The 14,031-nt window shown below is 39.3% G+C and overlaps 1 protein-coding gene across 1 annotated transcript; it reads right to left on the reverse strand.

Moving 5' to 3' along the window:
• Positions 1-1,347: 1,347 nt before the first annotated feature.
• ggt1b (gamma-glutamyltransferase 1b) lies at positions 1,348-11,216 on the reverse strand. The gene is made up of 13 exons (XM_040157696.1): positions 10,939-11,216; positions 9,011-9,215; positions 8,718-8,848; positions 8,494-8,583; positions 8,000-8,192; positions 7,743-7,903; positions 7,078-7,227; positions 4,631-4,767; positions 3,302-3,489; positions 3,074-3,201; positions 2,610-2,722; positions 2,348-2,461; positions 1,348-1,694 (listed from the first exon to the last, which is right to left on the reverse strand). Exons 2-13 carry the CDS (start codon positions 9,175-9,177, stop codon positions 1,548-1,550), a joined length of 1,719 nt encoding a protein of 572 aa, XP_040013630.1. The 5' UTR covers positions 9,178-9,215; positions 10,939-11,216; the 3' UTR covers positions 1,348-1,547.
• Between the last annotated feature and the right edge of the window lie 2,815 nt (positions 11,217-14,031).

Below are 14,031 nucleotides of genomic sequence, written 5' to 3' on the forward strand. Positions count from 1 at the left end.
AATGCAAGCCTGACTCCAGTGCTCTGCCTGAACAAACACTATGCACCATTCAGTGTTTCATTTTAATGTGCTCTGTCAGAAAAACGACAAAAGCAGAGGCATATCTTATATCCATGTTCTATTTCCCATACATGTTTTTCTACAAAATATCATTTTAGCCATCCAAGCAGCGTGGCTTTAGGGAGGGCAACGTCCATCTGTCGGTTGGTCGGACCACCGATTCGTTCCAGACGAAAAATACATCAAAACCTATTGGATGGATTGCAATTCAATGCTGTACAGAGATTCACTGTATCACTTTTGTGATCACTTTACTTTTTATTTAGCACCATCAGTGGGTCAAAAAATTAAAAAAACAAAAAAGCATCTGCAGCATATATTTGATCAAATATAAAAAGAAAAAAAAATTGATGCTGGAAATGATCAAATAAATAATCCAATCACATTGGCAAAGTCCTTCATTTAATTTAAAATAAATATATGTCTGGTCCGTTTTGTGAGTTCCAGACCACTGTGTATTACATCACTGTTTTTATAACATATGAATCATTTGCAGCAAAAAGCTGATAAAGGCATTATAATTGTACACTTTTATACATTTCAGTAATTATGCAACACATTTGTATCCCAGCTGAGAAAAGAAGAGCACTGAATCCCAGTGGTGACGGTGAGCAGCAACAGCTGTAATGTTATTACGAGGTCATTACAGGCCATTGCACTCTGGTTTGTTGGAAATTACAGTAAGTCATTAAGTATGTGCTGTAGGACTGTTTGTCCTTGAGGTGTTATACAGTTGCCCTTTATTTTAACAACAGCTCCTGCCTGCTCTCTCTGTTTGCTGTCACCTCATACGAGCAGTCGCGGTGAAATATGTTAAAGTTTTAAATGACTGAAAATTGATATTTGACTTCTCTGTTAGTTTTGGTTGGGTTTTGTTTCTGTGAATACTTCCTTTATTAAGTTCCATTGTAATTGTAAGTAATTACTGTAGACGTCACATATCATGTCTTTAATGATCAACAACAACAGGAAACAGATTTACACAGCTGCTGATTTACAAAAGTGCTTTATAAATAGGTAGAAATCATACACATTTGTGACTGACACAGTATAAACAAAATACTGTTTCTGCAGTGAGTAATGATGTCAACATTTCAAGGTATCTCTGTTTTCTTATTTCAGTTTCAACTTTTAAAAACTTTAATGACAGTAAAGCTATACTTTAAAATAATACCTATCTCTTGTGCATTTCTTAATTATATATAAAGATGAGGTGACACAGAAATAGAGCAGACATAAGAGTCAATATTCAGAATCAGTTGCAGACTGAGGCACTTTGTTGTCATTGCGTCCATGTCCTTTTATCTGAGTTGCATGTTATGAAGTACATGAGCATTATTCTAATTTTATGAGAGAACTTATTGGTGCCCGAGACAGCTTACGATGGCTCCTGGTTCTTTATTAAGTCTCTAATCTCTCAGCTACCACTGGGGTCAAGGCTCACACAGCTAAAGTCTCTCTCCATAATCAGAGGTGTGTTTATGACCTCAGTACCCTGCAGCGTACGCCCACTTGCGGGGATCTGACTGCGCGTGGAGTCCGTCATCATGACGAACCACCGCCTGCACCACAGCTCCTGTTGATTTGAGAACCTCTGTCTCGTGGTTCTTTAATGCCAAACCAGCAAGGATGCTCTGTAAACAGGAGCGTATATGAGAACACATAGACTCCATGCAGAATAAGGGAAACTGAGTAGATGTGGTATATGGTATATGTAAAAATGAATAATATATACTTATTCTGACATGTATTTAAAGAATGTGATGATATGACATGGAATGGCTTTGAAAAAGATAAGTTTATCCGGGTCTGCCTGTTGATGCAACACTCATTTTGACAAAGGGGAATGACACCTATTTTAGGAATTGATATTGAGTCAAGTCTGCCTGTGAAAATCATTCTCAGCAATGGGAGCTGATTAGAAAATCTGATGTATGTGAATTATATTAGTATATTAATATTAATTAATTATATTAATATAAAATTCAGCCAGTATTTGCCTTTATTTTGTGATAAATGGCAACCATACATAAGAATATAGCTTTATTTTTAGCTAGACCACAAATTAGACTATTACCATAGCAGTGCTGAAATATTTTTCTCCTTGTTACATAATACACATCCCTGAAGGTAAATATAATGAACACTGTCCCTGGTGCCAGTATTGACTGAAGTGTAGAGGTTCAGTGTTTGCAGGGTTTTGGATTGAAGGATTGTCTCCCTACACATCGTGCTGCCCTGCTATTAGTCATATATATCAGCATTGTTTGCTGTGTGTGACACTCACTTTGTCAAAGTCAGGCTCGGCTACAGTGGTGTTGGGAGTCAGCTGGTTGTGGAGCCTTGGATCTGACACGGCTTTATTCAGATCGTAGTTGAAGAACAGTGCGTTCAGAATCACCTTCAAAACAGCAGATATTTCAGCCAAAGATTATTTAAACAGCCAAGAAGTGAATAAGATTGTCACTATACTTAACAGTAGTACACTACACTAATTTATACAATACTACAGCAGCTGTATCAGCTTCTGCCTGTGGCTTGTGTCTTACCTGAGCGATGGAAGTAGTGATTTTCGTTCCTCCTGAGCCTCCAACCACCATCTTAACTTTGTTGTTTTTATCAAAGAGGATGGTTGGACACATAGAGGACATTGGCCTTTTCCCTTTTAATAGAATTTAATGGTGATGTAAGTTTAAAACTCTGATGATCAGTGTCAAACAATCCACATTAGATCTACTTTGATTTCTTGCTGTAAAATAACATAAAAAGGGGTGAATACATCTGATCGACTCTGTATTTGTGGGCTCAGTGTACAAAAAACATAATTTAAAAGCTTAAAACATACTTACTACCATTCTGACCTCTGCGTGACCTTTAATCATCCTACTGCTGAAAAGCCAATCTATATTACAGCTTTACTGTTTTTGAGGCTCCTTATGTATGTTTCTGTGTATATGTGTGTGTGTGTGTGTGTGTGTGTATGTGTTTATGTTTGTGTTGGTCTTAATCTAACCTGGCCTGATGAAGTTGTTCGGTGAAGGAGGCACTCCAAAGCCGTTTGTGATGAGCGGGGAGCTGAAGTCGTCCATCTCATTGTTGAGAAGTATCCCAGTTGATCTTGACATGACTTTGGAGCCCAAACTGCGGGAAAAAAATAACCATGAAGATATCAGGGGAGTTAGAGATACATACTAACTGATGTTGATAATGATATTTATCAGGACCAGTTAGGAGGTCATACTATTGGTTGATCGTGCTGGTGGCTGCCACAGCGCTTCCGTCTTCTGCTACTACAGAGACATGTGAGGTCCCGTGGTTGTCAGGCAGGTAAAACTCTGGCTCGTAGTAGTTCATGTGATGTGTGGTTTCATCTGTTATCTTTGCACGGAGCTCATCGGCATAAAAACTTGAAGTCATATTCTGGATCAGCTTTGGGGGGAGAAAGTGGAACAGAAAAATGATTCAAAATCCCAGTATTGATTCATGGTCTGAGAAATATTACTATTATTATAATATATCGGAGATATACAGATTAGGTTATTCATTACCACACTACACTCGACACAGCGGCTGAATATGAATACATGTATTGTATGTATTTAGGCGGCAACTATGTTCCCATTCAAAACATACTGTAAATGGAAAAACACATTAATAGTATATACATGTAATTTGTTGGACACAGGGTTGGAATCTTCAAAATCTGCAGATGTAAAAAAAAAAAAGGTTCAAACAATAATGTAAAGTAATTGTTAGATGGTATTTGTCCTTGTAAAAACTTTTATTTAAACAAACAATATGTAATTTTCTGCTGCTAGGGGTCTCTCAATCAAACCAGTAACAAAAGACGGAGTTTGGTGACCTTGTGAATTAGCGTGGGATCATGGGAGTTGTTGTCTTCACCACCATTGCCGTCATTGCAGTCAGCTTCTCCCGTTTAGCATATCCGGTCAGTGTTAAACGTTTAGGAGGTTTTTTACGGGAGCCGAATTATCCGCAGAGGATGTACTCCTCTCCAAAACAAACGGACCAGGTGATTAAAACTGTCTCAGGTTGAAAATCGTCATGTAGTTCATCCGGTTAAAATATTTCATTAAAAATGATGAAGATCTAAAATGTATATAATAAAAATGTGGGTTATAACTGGATAAAAAGTCCATTTTGACCACCTCTGGCAGACAACCACAAAACGGTGATGCATGCACAAAGTGGATATGACACCGTCGACAGGCGACCAAATGAAACAGACCGTTACTTTGACTAAAATTACAGATTTCCCTAGGTTTGAAAATGGCCTAAAACATTAGGGATAGTGTAAGTAAACAGTTCAACAAAATATATAACATAGGTCCAGTCATTTTAGACATTTTAATTTGGAAAATTTGCTTATTATACCTTTAAAGCCACTATGTGAACCTTTGTGGAGTAAATTTGAGATTGTCTGACTTTGTCACCTATTGTGGTATCACACTACAGCTCCCTTTAAAACATGTCAAAGGTTACTGTGCGATTCCCCAGAAACTAAAACCATATATTTAATTGTTAAATGAGTTTTAAGCCATGACCTTACATCTGTAATGTTGAGGAACGCTGGATCTCCAAGTAAGGTCCTCTTTGCATAAGCAAAGCGAAAGGCCTCCACGATGCGATGGTAGGTTAGAATCTTTTTCTCACTGCTTGCCATACTATCCGAGGTGAAGCTGTACCCTGTAGAAAATACAACAATCATCAGCAATTTGATTTAAACCAAACCCTCGTTCATCTGTCTTCATTCAGCCGGTTGTTCAGGTAGGGAAGGAGACAGCTAAAATGGACTTGACCCAGCCAGTTCCAGTGTTTTTTATTTAGTCTAAAAGCTGCTGTGACCAGGCCATGAGTATTAGCCTAAGCTGACAGCCAAAAAGGGAATCTGGGGGAAAGGCTCTGGGAATTGGAGAGTTTTGGTTTGATGGGTTTCAGCTGTTGGACAGAGAAAGGAGTCAGGGTAAATTAGCAGGATGAAAGTTTTGGGCAGTTACTGAAATGTGTGCTTGAAGCCTCAACTACTCAACTGTGTCCAATTAGAGGTAAATTGTTGAGATTAGTGTTAGTATGTGAGGCAGGGGGCCACAGTGAGTGGGTGGTCAGTCAGAGGAAAGGGAAGGTTGAGGGAGATTAATTACTTTACAACGAAGTTTCTCATCTAATCCTCAGAGGCAGACACTGTACTGAAAAGTTACTCAAGAGCAGAGAGACGGTGTCTTCAACATGTACAGTTTGGATTTTCTGTTACAAATTTATAAGCAGCCAATTGGACAGGAGAAAGTTAAATCACATAGATTATGGTGCCCACAGAAATTATAAATGATTATATGATGAAAATGATGATAGACCAAGGTAGGAACAATTTGAGTAATAACATGTTCATGAACTTTGCTGATCAGACTTGGAGCCTCTCAGGTGTAAAGACACAGTAAGCAATTGTCTTTGGATCTTAATTACTTCAGTCAAACAAAAGCCCTTGTGTCAGGGTTATAGAGTAGGTCCCTCGGTTATTCTCTAAATTGGAGGAGGTTAAATTTAAACTTGATAATATTTTAGTGGCTTATTGCTTTGTGTCATTTCGAGGCACCATCTGTTTGTGTCGGCATCGACAATCCAAAGAGTCACACTACCTAAATGTCAAAGTAGGTTGTTTGTCAGTGATTTCGGAGACGACCCACATGACCATTACAAAAATTGTTCATATGAGCTTTGTCTGAACTGTCATGTCTATGGTATCATATGTCATGTTGGGCTTGAGTTGGGGAAAAATCTTTGTCAGTGGAGTCCAAAGCCACACTGGCAGCTCTGTGAGGCCATTCTGCTCTAAGCTAAATGCTAACATCAGCATGCTAACACGCTGTTTAGCAGGTAACGCTTAAAATGTTCAACCTTCTTAGTTTAGCATCTTAGCATACTAGCGTTTTCTAACTAGTACCAAACAAAAAGTACAGCGAAGGCTGATTGGAATGTCATCAGTTTTAGATATTTGCGCATGAGCCAAAGGACTGGACAAATTCAAATTTTGATCTCACAACAGCACAAAATGGAAACTCCAAGGATTCACCAGTGTGATTACCAAAATTATTCATCCTGTGGTGAATGAATGTCTGTACCAAATTTCATGGCAATCTCTCCAATAGTCTCTGAGACATTTTACTCTGAACAACTCATTTCAGCTTGTTGGTGACACCAGATGAAAGGCCATCAGATTGAAAATCTTCAATCACTGAAGTCATTAGGATACTGCATCTAGAAACCGTGAATGCTTTTACCAAACTGGTGGAAATCTTCAGACAGTAGAGTGAGATTTTTTTGCTGGATAATTTAAAAATGTAGCCATGCTGGTGATGCTAGATACAGGGTTGGATCACCAAAGTCATTATGGTTCACCTTCTCAGGACCATGAACATATAATTTCATGGATAAATGAATATCTGTTAAGATTTTCAATCTGGTGGACTGACTAATAATGTTGCTATTCATAGAGCCTAAAAACTACTCGGTAGCCTAAAGGTTGGGGAAACATTATAGTGCTTTAAAAACACCAGTGTTGCCTGTTAGACCAGAGGTTGGGCAGCACTTTCCACCAAGTCTTCTTGTTTTGAAAAAGAATTTTCATTATTCACCTGACCACAAGAGGTCGCTTGTCAGCAAACGTAAACATACAGTATGTAGGTCGCTTTATGTAACAGAACAACAGATGCTGTTGTTTTTTTGACATTTTTGTGACATTATTGGACATTGTTTCAAAAAATACTGTTAACAACCTAAATGATATCTGTTATAGTGAAATGACAGATCAATGTAGTTCTAAGCTACTCTTAGGTAACTCAAGGTCAACAAAGCTTTTTATTTTAAGTGTAGATCAGCAGATCAACCTGCTGCTCACAGGGGAGTCCTTTCTGTGAGAGTGACTGGCAAAGTGAAGGCAGCTCACATTAAAGCACACTCTCTCCCACTCAGGGTTTTTTTGGACAAACCATCAGGGCTTACCATTCAAGATGTTTAATATCAGCGAGAGCACAGGACCGCTAGCGGGGGCATTGGGAACAGCCATGGTGTACTCCCCCACGTTCACCCTTAAAGGGTTCTCATCCAAGACAGGCTCATAATCCTTCAGATCCTCCATTGTGATGATACCGCCTAAACACGGATCGACAAACACTGTGAATGCACACTTGGACACAACTGGAAATACAAATTGTCCTCACCATGGGAATAAGATGCACACAGAGAGGTGAATGTTATATATTGAATTACATATCCTGAAGTCATTTCAGCAAATTACTTTTAGTGATAATGGCAGACGGAATAATGATGATAATGATAATATGTATATGTATAAATAAAGTAACACAAGTAGCTGTTTTCAATGTAAAATAAAGTCTAGATCAAAAAGATGACTCAATTTGCGATTTTTTTTAACAATAAATCATAAAAGTGGAAACTTGCTATTCCTATTATTTATATATATATATATCTTTTAAAGTCAATTCAGTTCAATATAATGCAATACATACACACACACACACACACAAACACACACACACACACACACACACACACACATATATATATATATATGTATATATACTTATATGAAGACTCCCTATTTGAAAAAAATGTATGAGGTTTTTTTGGACATTATCAAATACTACCTGCTGTCTGAATATCTGTCACAAGGTTCTGAGCCAGTTGTCCGTCATAGAAGGCATCAGGACCCTCTTCAGCTATTTTCCTATAGGTTTCTGCAAGCTTGGTAAATGTAATGATTTCATTTTCTTTAAGGATTTCACCATTTTTCCCACAAAACACTTCACTGAAAGAGAAGAAAGGACCGTTTGAATACTTTCAAACAAACAGACACTGATTTTATGCTATAAAACTGGGTAGATGCCTCAGGTTTATGTCTCACCATAGAGCTTGATCCTCGATGATGGTTTTCTTGTTTCTGGACAGAGCAGAGGCAAGTGCCCTGCCCAAAGGAAAACCTTTTTCTGCAAGATTAATGCTTGGCTGGAACAAGTCTTTCCAAGGCAGTTTACCATGTCGTCTGTATGCCATCTCATAACCTCGAATCTCCCCTGGTACCGCAACAGACAACCCTCCTACCAACCATGGAAACCAAGGAAACAGAGCCTTATATTATTGTCTCTTAAGTTATTGAGAAATTATTTTGCAGTACTGGTACAATTTCTGCTCAAAAAGTGTTTTTATTTCTACTTTTCCTGAGCTTTGAGTTTGATATAGTTCTTTGAGGATATACACTCTAACACTTATCTTTCTTTTGTCTGTCAATATCACAATGCCATCTTCCTTCATAATCATGTTAACCACAGCCTCCCTGAGCTAATTTCCAAGACTGAAAGCAAAGGTTAAACATGACATTTTTTTGCCATTGAAAATTACCTTTCTGGGATAAATCTGTACTGTTCCCAAACATGTCCCGTGTTGCATTGCGTGGTGCAGTCTCCCTGGCATCAATGGTCTCAACTTTACCTGTGTATAGGTTGCAAATCATGAAATGCATGTGGGATCCGGATAATCAGGAAGTTATATGGGTTTGTAGTGTCAGTTGGAATATAAACAACAGAAGACTTTGTGGTGGACATGTACTGTATGTGATAATGTACCAGTTGTTGCGTTGTAGATGGTGAAGAAAAGTCCTCCTCCGATGCCCATACTGTGGGCGTTCATAATTCCAACACACAGTAGAGCAGCTATAGAGGCATCTACTGCAGAGCCCCCTTTCATCAGTATATCTCTGTGGTAAAGTTAATTAAAACAAATACAAGGAGAGAAGGAGAACATTTGAGTGTACATGCCTGGTTATGGCTGTATACAAAAGCGTTTATTTTGTAGGTTTGCATGCATGTATACTGCAAGTCTGTCTACAGTATCTTCAGTTGTGGAAGCGAGCTCTCACCTGCCGACCTCTGAACACGGCCCAGCATCTGCTGCCACAGCTGCCTTCAAGTACACTAGCTCACTTGTGTGCTTCCTCCTCCCCACACCGAAGAAGACCCCCACAAAAGTGACAACCGATGCCAACAGGAGTATCACCAGTGCCACAATTATTGTCTTCTTGACCATTTTTATAGCTCAGGAACAATAAACAATTTATCTAATGCCTGTCAAGAGAAAAAAAACATGTCATTTGTATCTTAAAACATGAAAATTCACCTGAAAAATTTAAATCAGAAACAAGCAAACCCACTGCAAACTCAAACCTCAAGAATTACATACCAAATAGCATATTATAAAATAGGGATATAATATTATAATAAGGATGCATATTATAGCATATGGATTATTAACTGAATCAATAAATGTCCAGAAATTTGAAGATTCCTTCTGTTGGGAAAAAGTAGCAGTCAGTTTAATGTCAAACCTATTTTCAGATGTGTCGTCACATTATGTGGACTTAATGTATTTACAAATTATATCCAGAAAACTGTTTAGCAGACAGCATTCATAACAGCATGATGAAAGCTGTTCAACTCTCCCAAAAATGAAGACACGTATTATTATTGTGCAATACTATTTTCTTTTACTGGCATAAATAGCTAAGAATATTTGACCAGAGAGATTTTCTCTGACTCCGTGATAGCTTCCTGTCTGGAAGGGCTAAATCCATACCTCAGCTTATTACCAGGAAGCTGCATCTATGTGTTCTGTGACCCATTGGAAAGGCGCGCCTCACAGTTTAAAAACCTCTGGAGTAACACAAATGGCTTAAAATAAATGTTTAAAAAAATCCAATACATAGATTTCACTTATAAAGAGTGCTCATAGTGTATAGTAATTTGGTCTAATGTAGGTGATGCACTGGTATTTCACTACAGACGAAGGTCACTCAAGTCAGTTTGGAGAAAATCAAGATCACATTCACCCAAACACCAACAGCACCATATCTACGAGTGATGCCCCCATGATCGACAAGACCAAAAGTCTGTAGCCATGGTAAGTACAGCCAAGTGTGTCTGTGCAACGTGGGCAGCAGTATAGCCCCACCTCCCTCTATAAATTATTTAACTCCCAGGTTGAAAGTAAGTCCACCTCACTCCTGTTGACATCCTTAAAGCCACACTGCTTATCATGCTGAAGAGCAAACACTCTGTAGGAATTTACATTGTTCAATACCTGCCAACACATGAGGTTCTGGGTGACCTCAAGTCAAATATTGTATTGAGTTTACTTTCTAAATGTGCCTGCCAGAATGCACAAATAAAGATAGATGAAATAGATGAGCTGTTTTGAAATGTACATTTAAAATAATGTAGCTTACACAAATAATATTTTTATTGTGTCCTGAGGTCTCTGCTAAGCCTCTAAATGATCGTGCCAACAAAGTAAAGTTGGCTGAATCATGCATTATACTGCAAGGCAGTTTTGTATATGTGAGATGTTCTGACAATGAGACAGTTAGTGCATCCTCCTGGCTGTGCTTTCTGCAGCCAATGAGACAAAAAAGAAAATGCCAGGAGTATTTTAGCTTAATAATACCTCCAAACCCTAAATCCTACTGTCATGCAGATTCTTTGGTCTGTCAAAGGAGTGAAACCAGATTATGTAACAGGGAAGTGAACGGACTTACAGTAGTTGCACTGCATAAGAGCTTATGTTGCACATTACAGCGCAAAAACTGTTTATTCAAAATTACTGCCTGCCTTCTCATCTCTCCCATCACCAAGTACAAAGTTACTTCAACAATTAAAAGTGCAAATGAAAATGTATACGGTTTTGAATCCATGTCCTCGTTCTGTTACTCATATTAAATTTTCCTCAGACAATGTACCATCTGAATGATTGAGATGAACCTTCCCAAATCTGTAAAACAATTTTCTATCTTACCTTGATTTCTCCTGGGGCCTCAGCAACAGGCTGCTCACTGTGTGCGTTTGCTGCGATCTGCAGCAGTTGATAGGTTATAGGCTCACTGTGGTTCTAAATATAATAGTAACTACCACAAAGTCATTAAACTTTAACCCACCCCACCATAAAACACATAACCTGTTACCCATGGGTGAAAAAATGCACACAAAGACAGAGGAAACAAATTGAGAAGACATTCAAGTTATCTCTCAAATAATCTAGTCATCTGTATTCAATTTTCACACAACGTTCTAATGCTACCATGAAGCAACTGCATTATCTTGACAATAAAAGAGAACAATAATCCACTGGATGAGTGGCTCTCTATCTGCAATGATACGTAAACTTATCTATGACAAAGATTAACTAACTGTAGCTTTAGTTTGCTGGTGGTTCATTTCAAATGGATGACGTATGACTCGAGGTAGTCAACACAAAATGATAAAGTAGGGCCCTGTTTCGCAGCTCTAGTGCTACGCAGCCCTAGCATACATATTGGTTTTTGAATGACTGCTCACAAAACCTTTGATATTTTAAGTTTTAAATAAAGTGCCTCCTCACCAGGAAAATGAAGGCTTTCAGGGCTGCAGGGAGAAGACCACATCTGCCATGAGGGGTGGAAAGAAGAACAAACTGCAGGGGAACAGTGTGAAGGGGTGCAGAGCTGAATGAGTAGGGTCAGTTAAATAAGCAGCGAGGCCAATAGGTGGGGTGCAACAGGGACAGGACAGATGACTTTCTCAACTCTGACAAGGGATCCCCAGGCCAACTATCGCAGGTAATTCAAACCCTACTCCCACCTACGTAAGTCCCTTTTGAATTGTGCGTCTAATGCATAAACTTTCAGACTGCGCCGCCTCTGAGAAGCTCCACCAATAAAAGGTTCACGGAGAAAATTGGAAAAAAAAAACAAAGTGCTCAAAAATCAAATTTAAGCTCCAGATGGCCTGAAGGTTCTCAAGTAGGAGTGGTGCATATGCAATTACAGGAAAAGCCCTGACAGCCAGCCTTGAATTTGTTTCCCTATAAAATGGTTATGTTTAGGTTATAGGTTATTCGGGCTAGCACAGCTTTTTTCTTTTAAAATATGAAGCAAGGGCAATGCAAAATCATATTCTACTGTAGAAAAATCTTTCCAATCTTTCCGCTTATAAAGTTGGGCTTTCAAAGTCCAAAAAAATACTACTAAAACTGCTAACTGACAGTGATAGCACCATCCAAGGAGTGACCATAAATGCAGTCTTTTTTCATTTATTTGGTCCCTGAATTGGACAGTTAGCTCCAGCTGTGATAACTCCAACAGTTAATGTTTGTGTTTTCACAGCTGCAGCCTTTTGGCTGTAATAAATATCCATAGTTAGTTACAGAGCTCCATTGCAAACAGAAACGTATGAAGCAGTATGGCATGTAAGAAATGAGTGCACTCATCTGGGCAGCTACAACCTGAAAAAAATGGCTAACCATCATGGAGTACTGTTTTATTTAAATGACAAGCCGATGGTTCGGTTTTTTTGGAGGATTACCATCTTCTGTTTCACATGAGCATTGCGGCTATAGCTTCCTACTCAGGCCCCACCTGTCTGACTGTGCCTGACAAAAGATTGGTTTAATAATTCAATGAAAAAAAGATTTGAATACAGAATATGGTGTCTATATGCAAATAATATACCGGACCACGCATGCTTAAGTAATTATATAAGTCACATCTTGACCTGAACATCTTGTTCTGTGTAGGGGATTACATCTGCTAAACCAGGAGCTGCACAGTTCTGTATTCTTCTTATTTCGTCCTTTACTTAGCCGATGGAAAACAAAACATTTCCACTGTTTTTTTTTTTTTGTTCTTTAATTTCTTGTAATCTCTTTTAAACCCAGTTACTTTGGATATATAAAGAATACATGACAAAGCCTGATAATACTCGACACACCCATCTGCGCTGTAGTGGTGCTACAAGAAACAACAGGAAACATTGGTCTATAAATCACTTCCTATGCTGGAGGCAGGTCTGAAAGACTACTGAGACACCTCGAACTGAGAAGAATGAGTCTGGCTTCAGGCCTGACACTGTACAGAGGAGGACCAGCTCACGCCAAACCACCAGCATGAAGAGGAGGAGACAAAGTCCGCCCCAGGGGGGCCTATGATTCACCTTGAATTTAAATGGCTGTAAGCTCATAAACCACAAACTGACACTGGTGTCCCACCTGTGTTGAGAAGCAGAAAAGAGGAAGAATGAGCAGCTGAGGAGTTGAAACTAAAGTTCATGAAACATTCCTCCCCTTCCATGTTGTACATCGGCTCCTGGAGTGTGCGTCTGGGTGCCAGCCCTGACACATCCTGCACCAAAACATCCTGCAGTTCACTGCATCTGTCTGGAGACAAAAGGAGAAATAACATAATAGGTGTACACTACACATGTGGCATCTCACAGAGAGTTTCCTTAAACTTCTCAAATGACCTCTTGTGCCTGTGGTCAGCGATCATAGCGAGCCTTCCCATGAACCATCTCACGTCACTTTTAGGCCCGGGTCTTGAGCAGCTGTCTGACAATAATTTTTGGTTGGATGCGTTTCTCTTCGGGGACTCCAGAGCAGCAACTCCTGTCTCCTGCCATCAGCGAAAAATGATGCTGTCATGGGGCAGAACCATATGTAGGGTGGGGTACCAAAACCCCACCCACCAGGCACTTGAAGAAGCCCGGCGCTCCACGCATCCCAAAAAGGAGACGACGTAAGTGAGTACACACCTCACGGGGAGGAGAATGCTGTTTCTCCTTAAGATTAAAAACCCTGCTCAAATCCAGAGTGAAGAAACGAATTTAGACAATCCAGGAGATGATCGACCCTGGGAGTGAGGTGGGCAATTAAATCCCTGTATCCAGACAGACAGAGGCAGTGAGAGCCATTAGACTTCAGTACAAGCATGATGATTGATGCGCCAGGTGCTGAGGGACTAATCTATTACTCTATTCCCCACCATAGAAATGATTACTGTTTCCATGGCTTTGCATTTAGTCTGGGAGGTGATATTAGCTATTAGACTCAATCACAGTGGGGGCTGCGTCTGTACGG

This window comes from Xiphias gladius, chromosome 20 (genome assembly GCF_016859285.1).
Source record: "Xiphias gladius isolate SHS-SW01 ecotype Sanya breed wild chromosome 20, ASM1685928v1, whole genome shotgun sequence".
Lineage (NCBI taxonomy): Eukaryota > Metazoa > Chordata > Actinopteri > Istiophoriformes > Xiphiidae > Xiphias > Xiphias gladius.

Excerpts from the sequence above, each read along its gene's own strand:
- ggt1b (XM_040157696.1), bottom strand. The coding sequence starts at position 9,177 with ATGGTCAAGAAGACAATAATTGTGGCACTGGTGATACTCCTGTTGGCA. Across the intron at positions 7,228-7,742 it reads GACAGATATTCAGACAGCAG|GCGGTATCATCACAATGGAG; the intron begins GTAGTATTTGAT and ends ATCCGTGTTTAG. Across the intron at positions 2,462-2,609 it reads TCACTACTTCCATCGCTCAG|GTGATTCTGAACGCACTGTT; the intron begins GTAAGACACAAG and ends GCTGTTTTGAAG.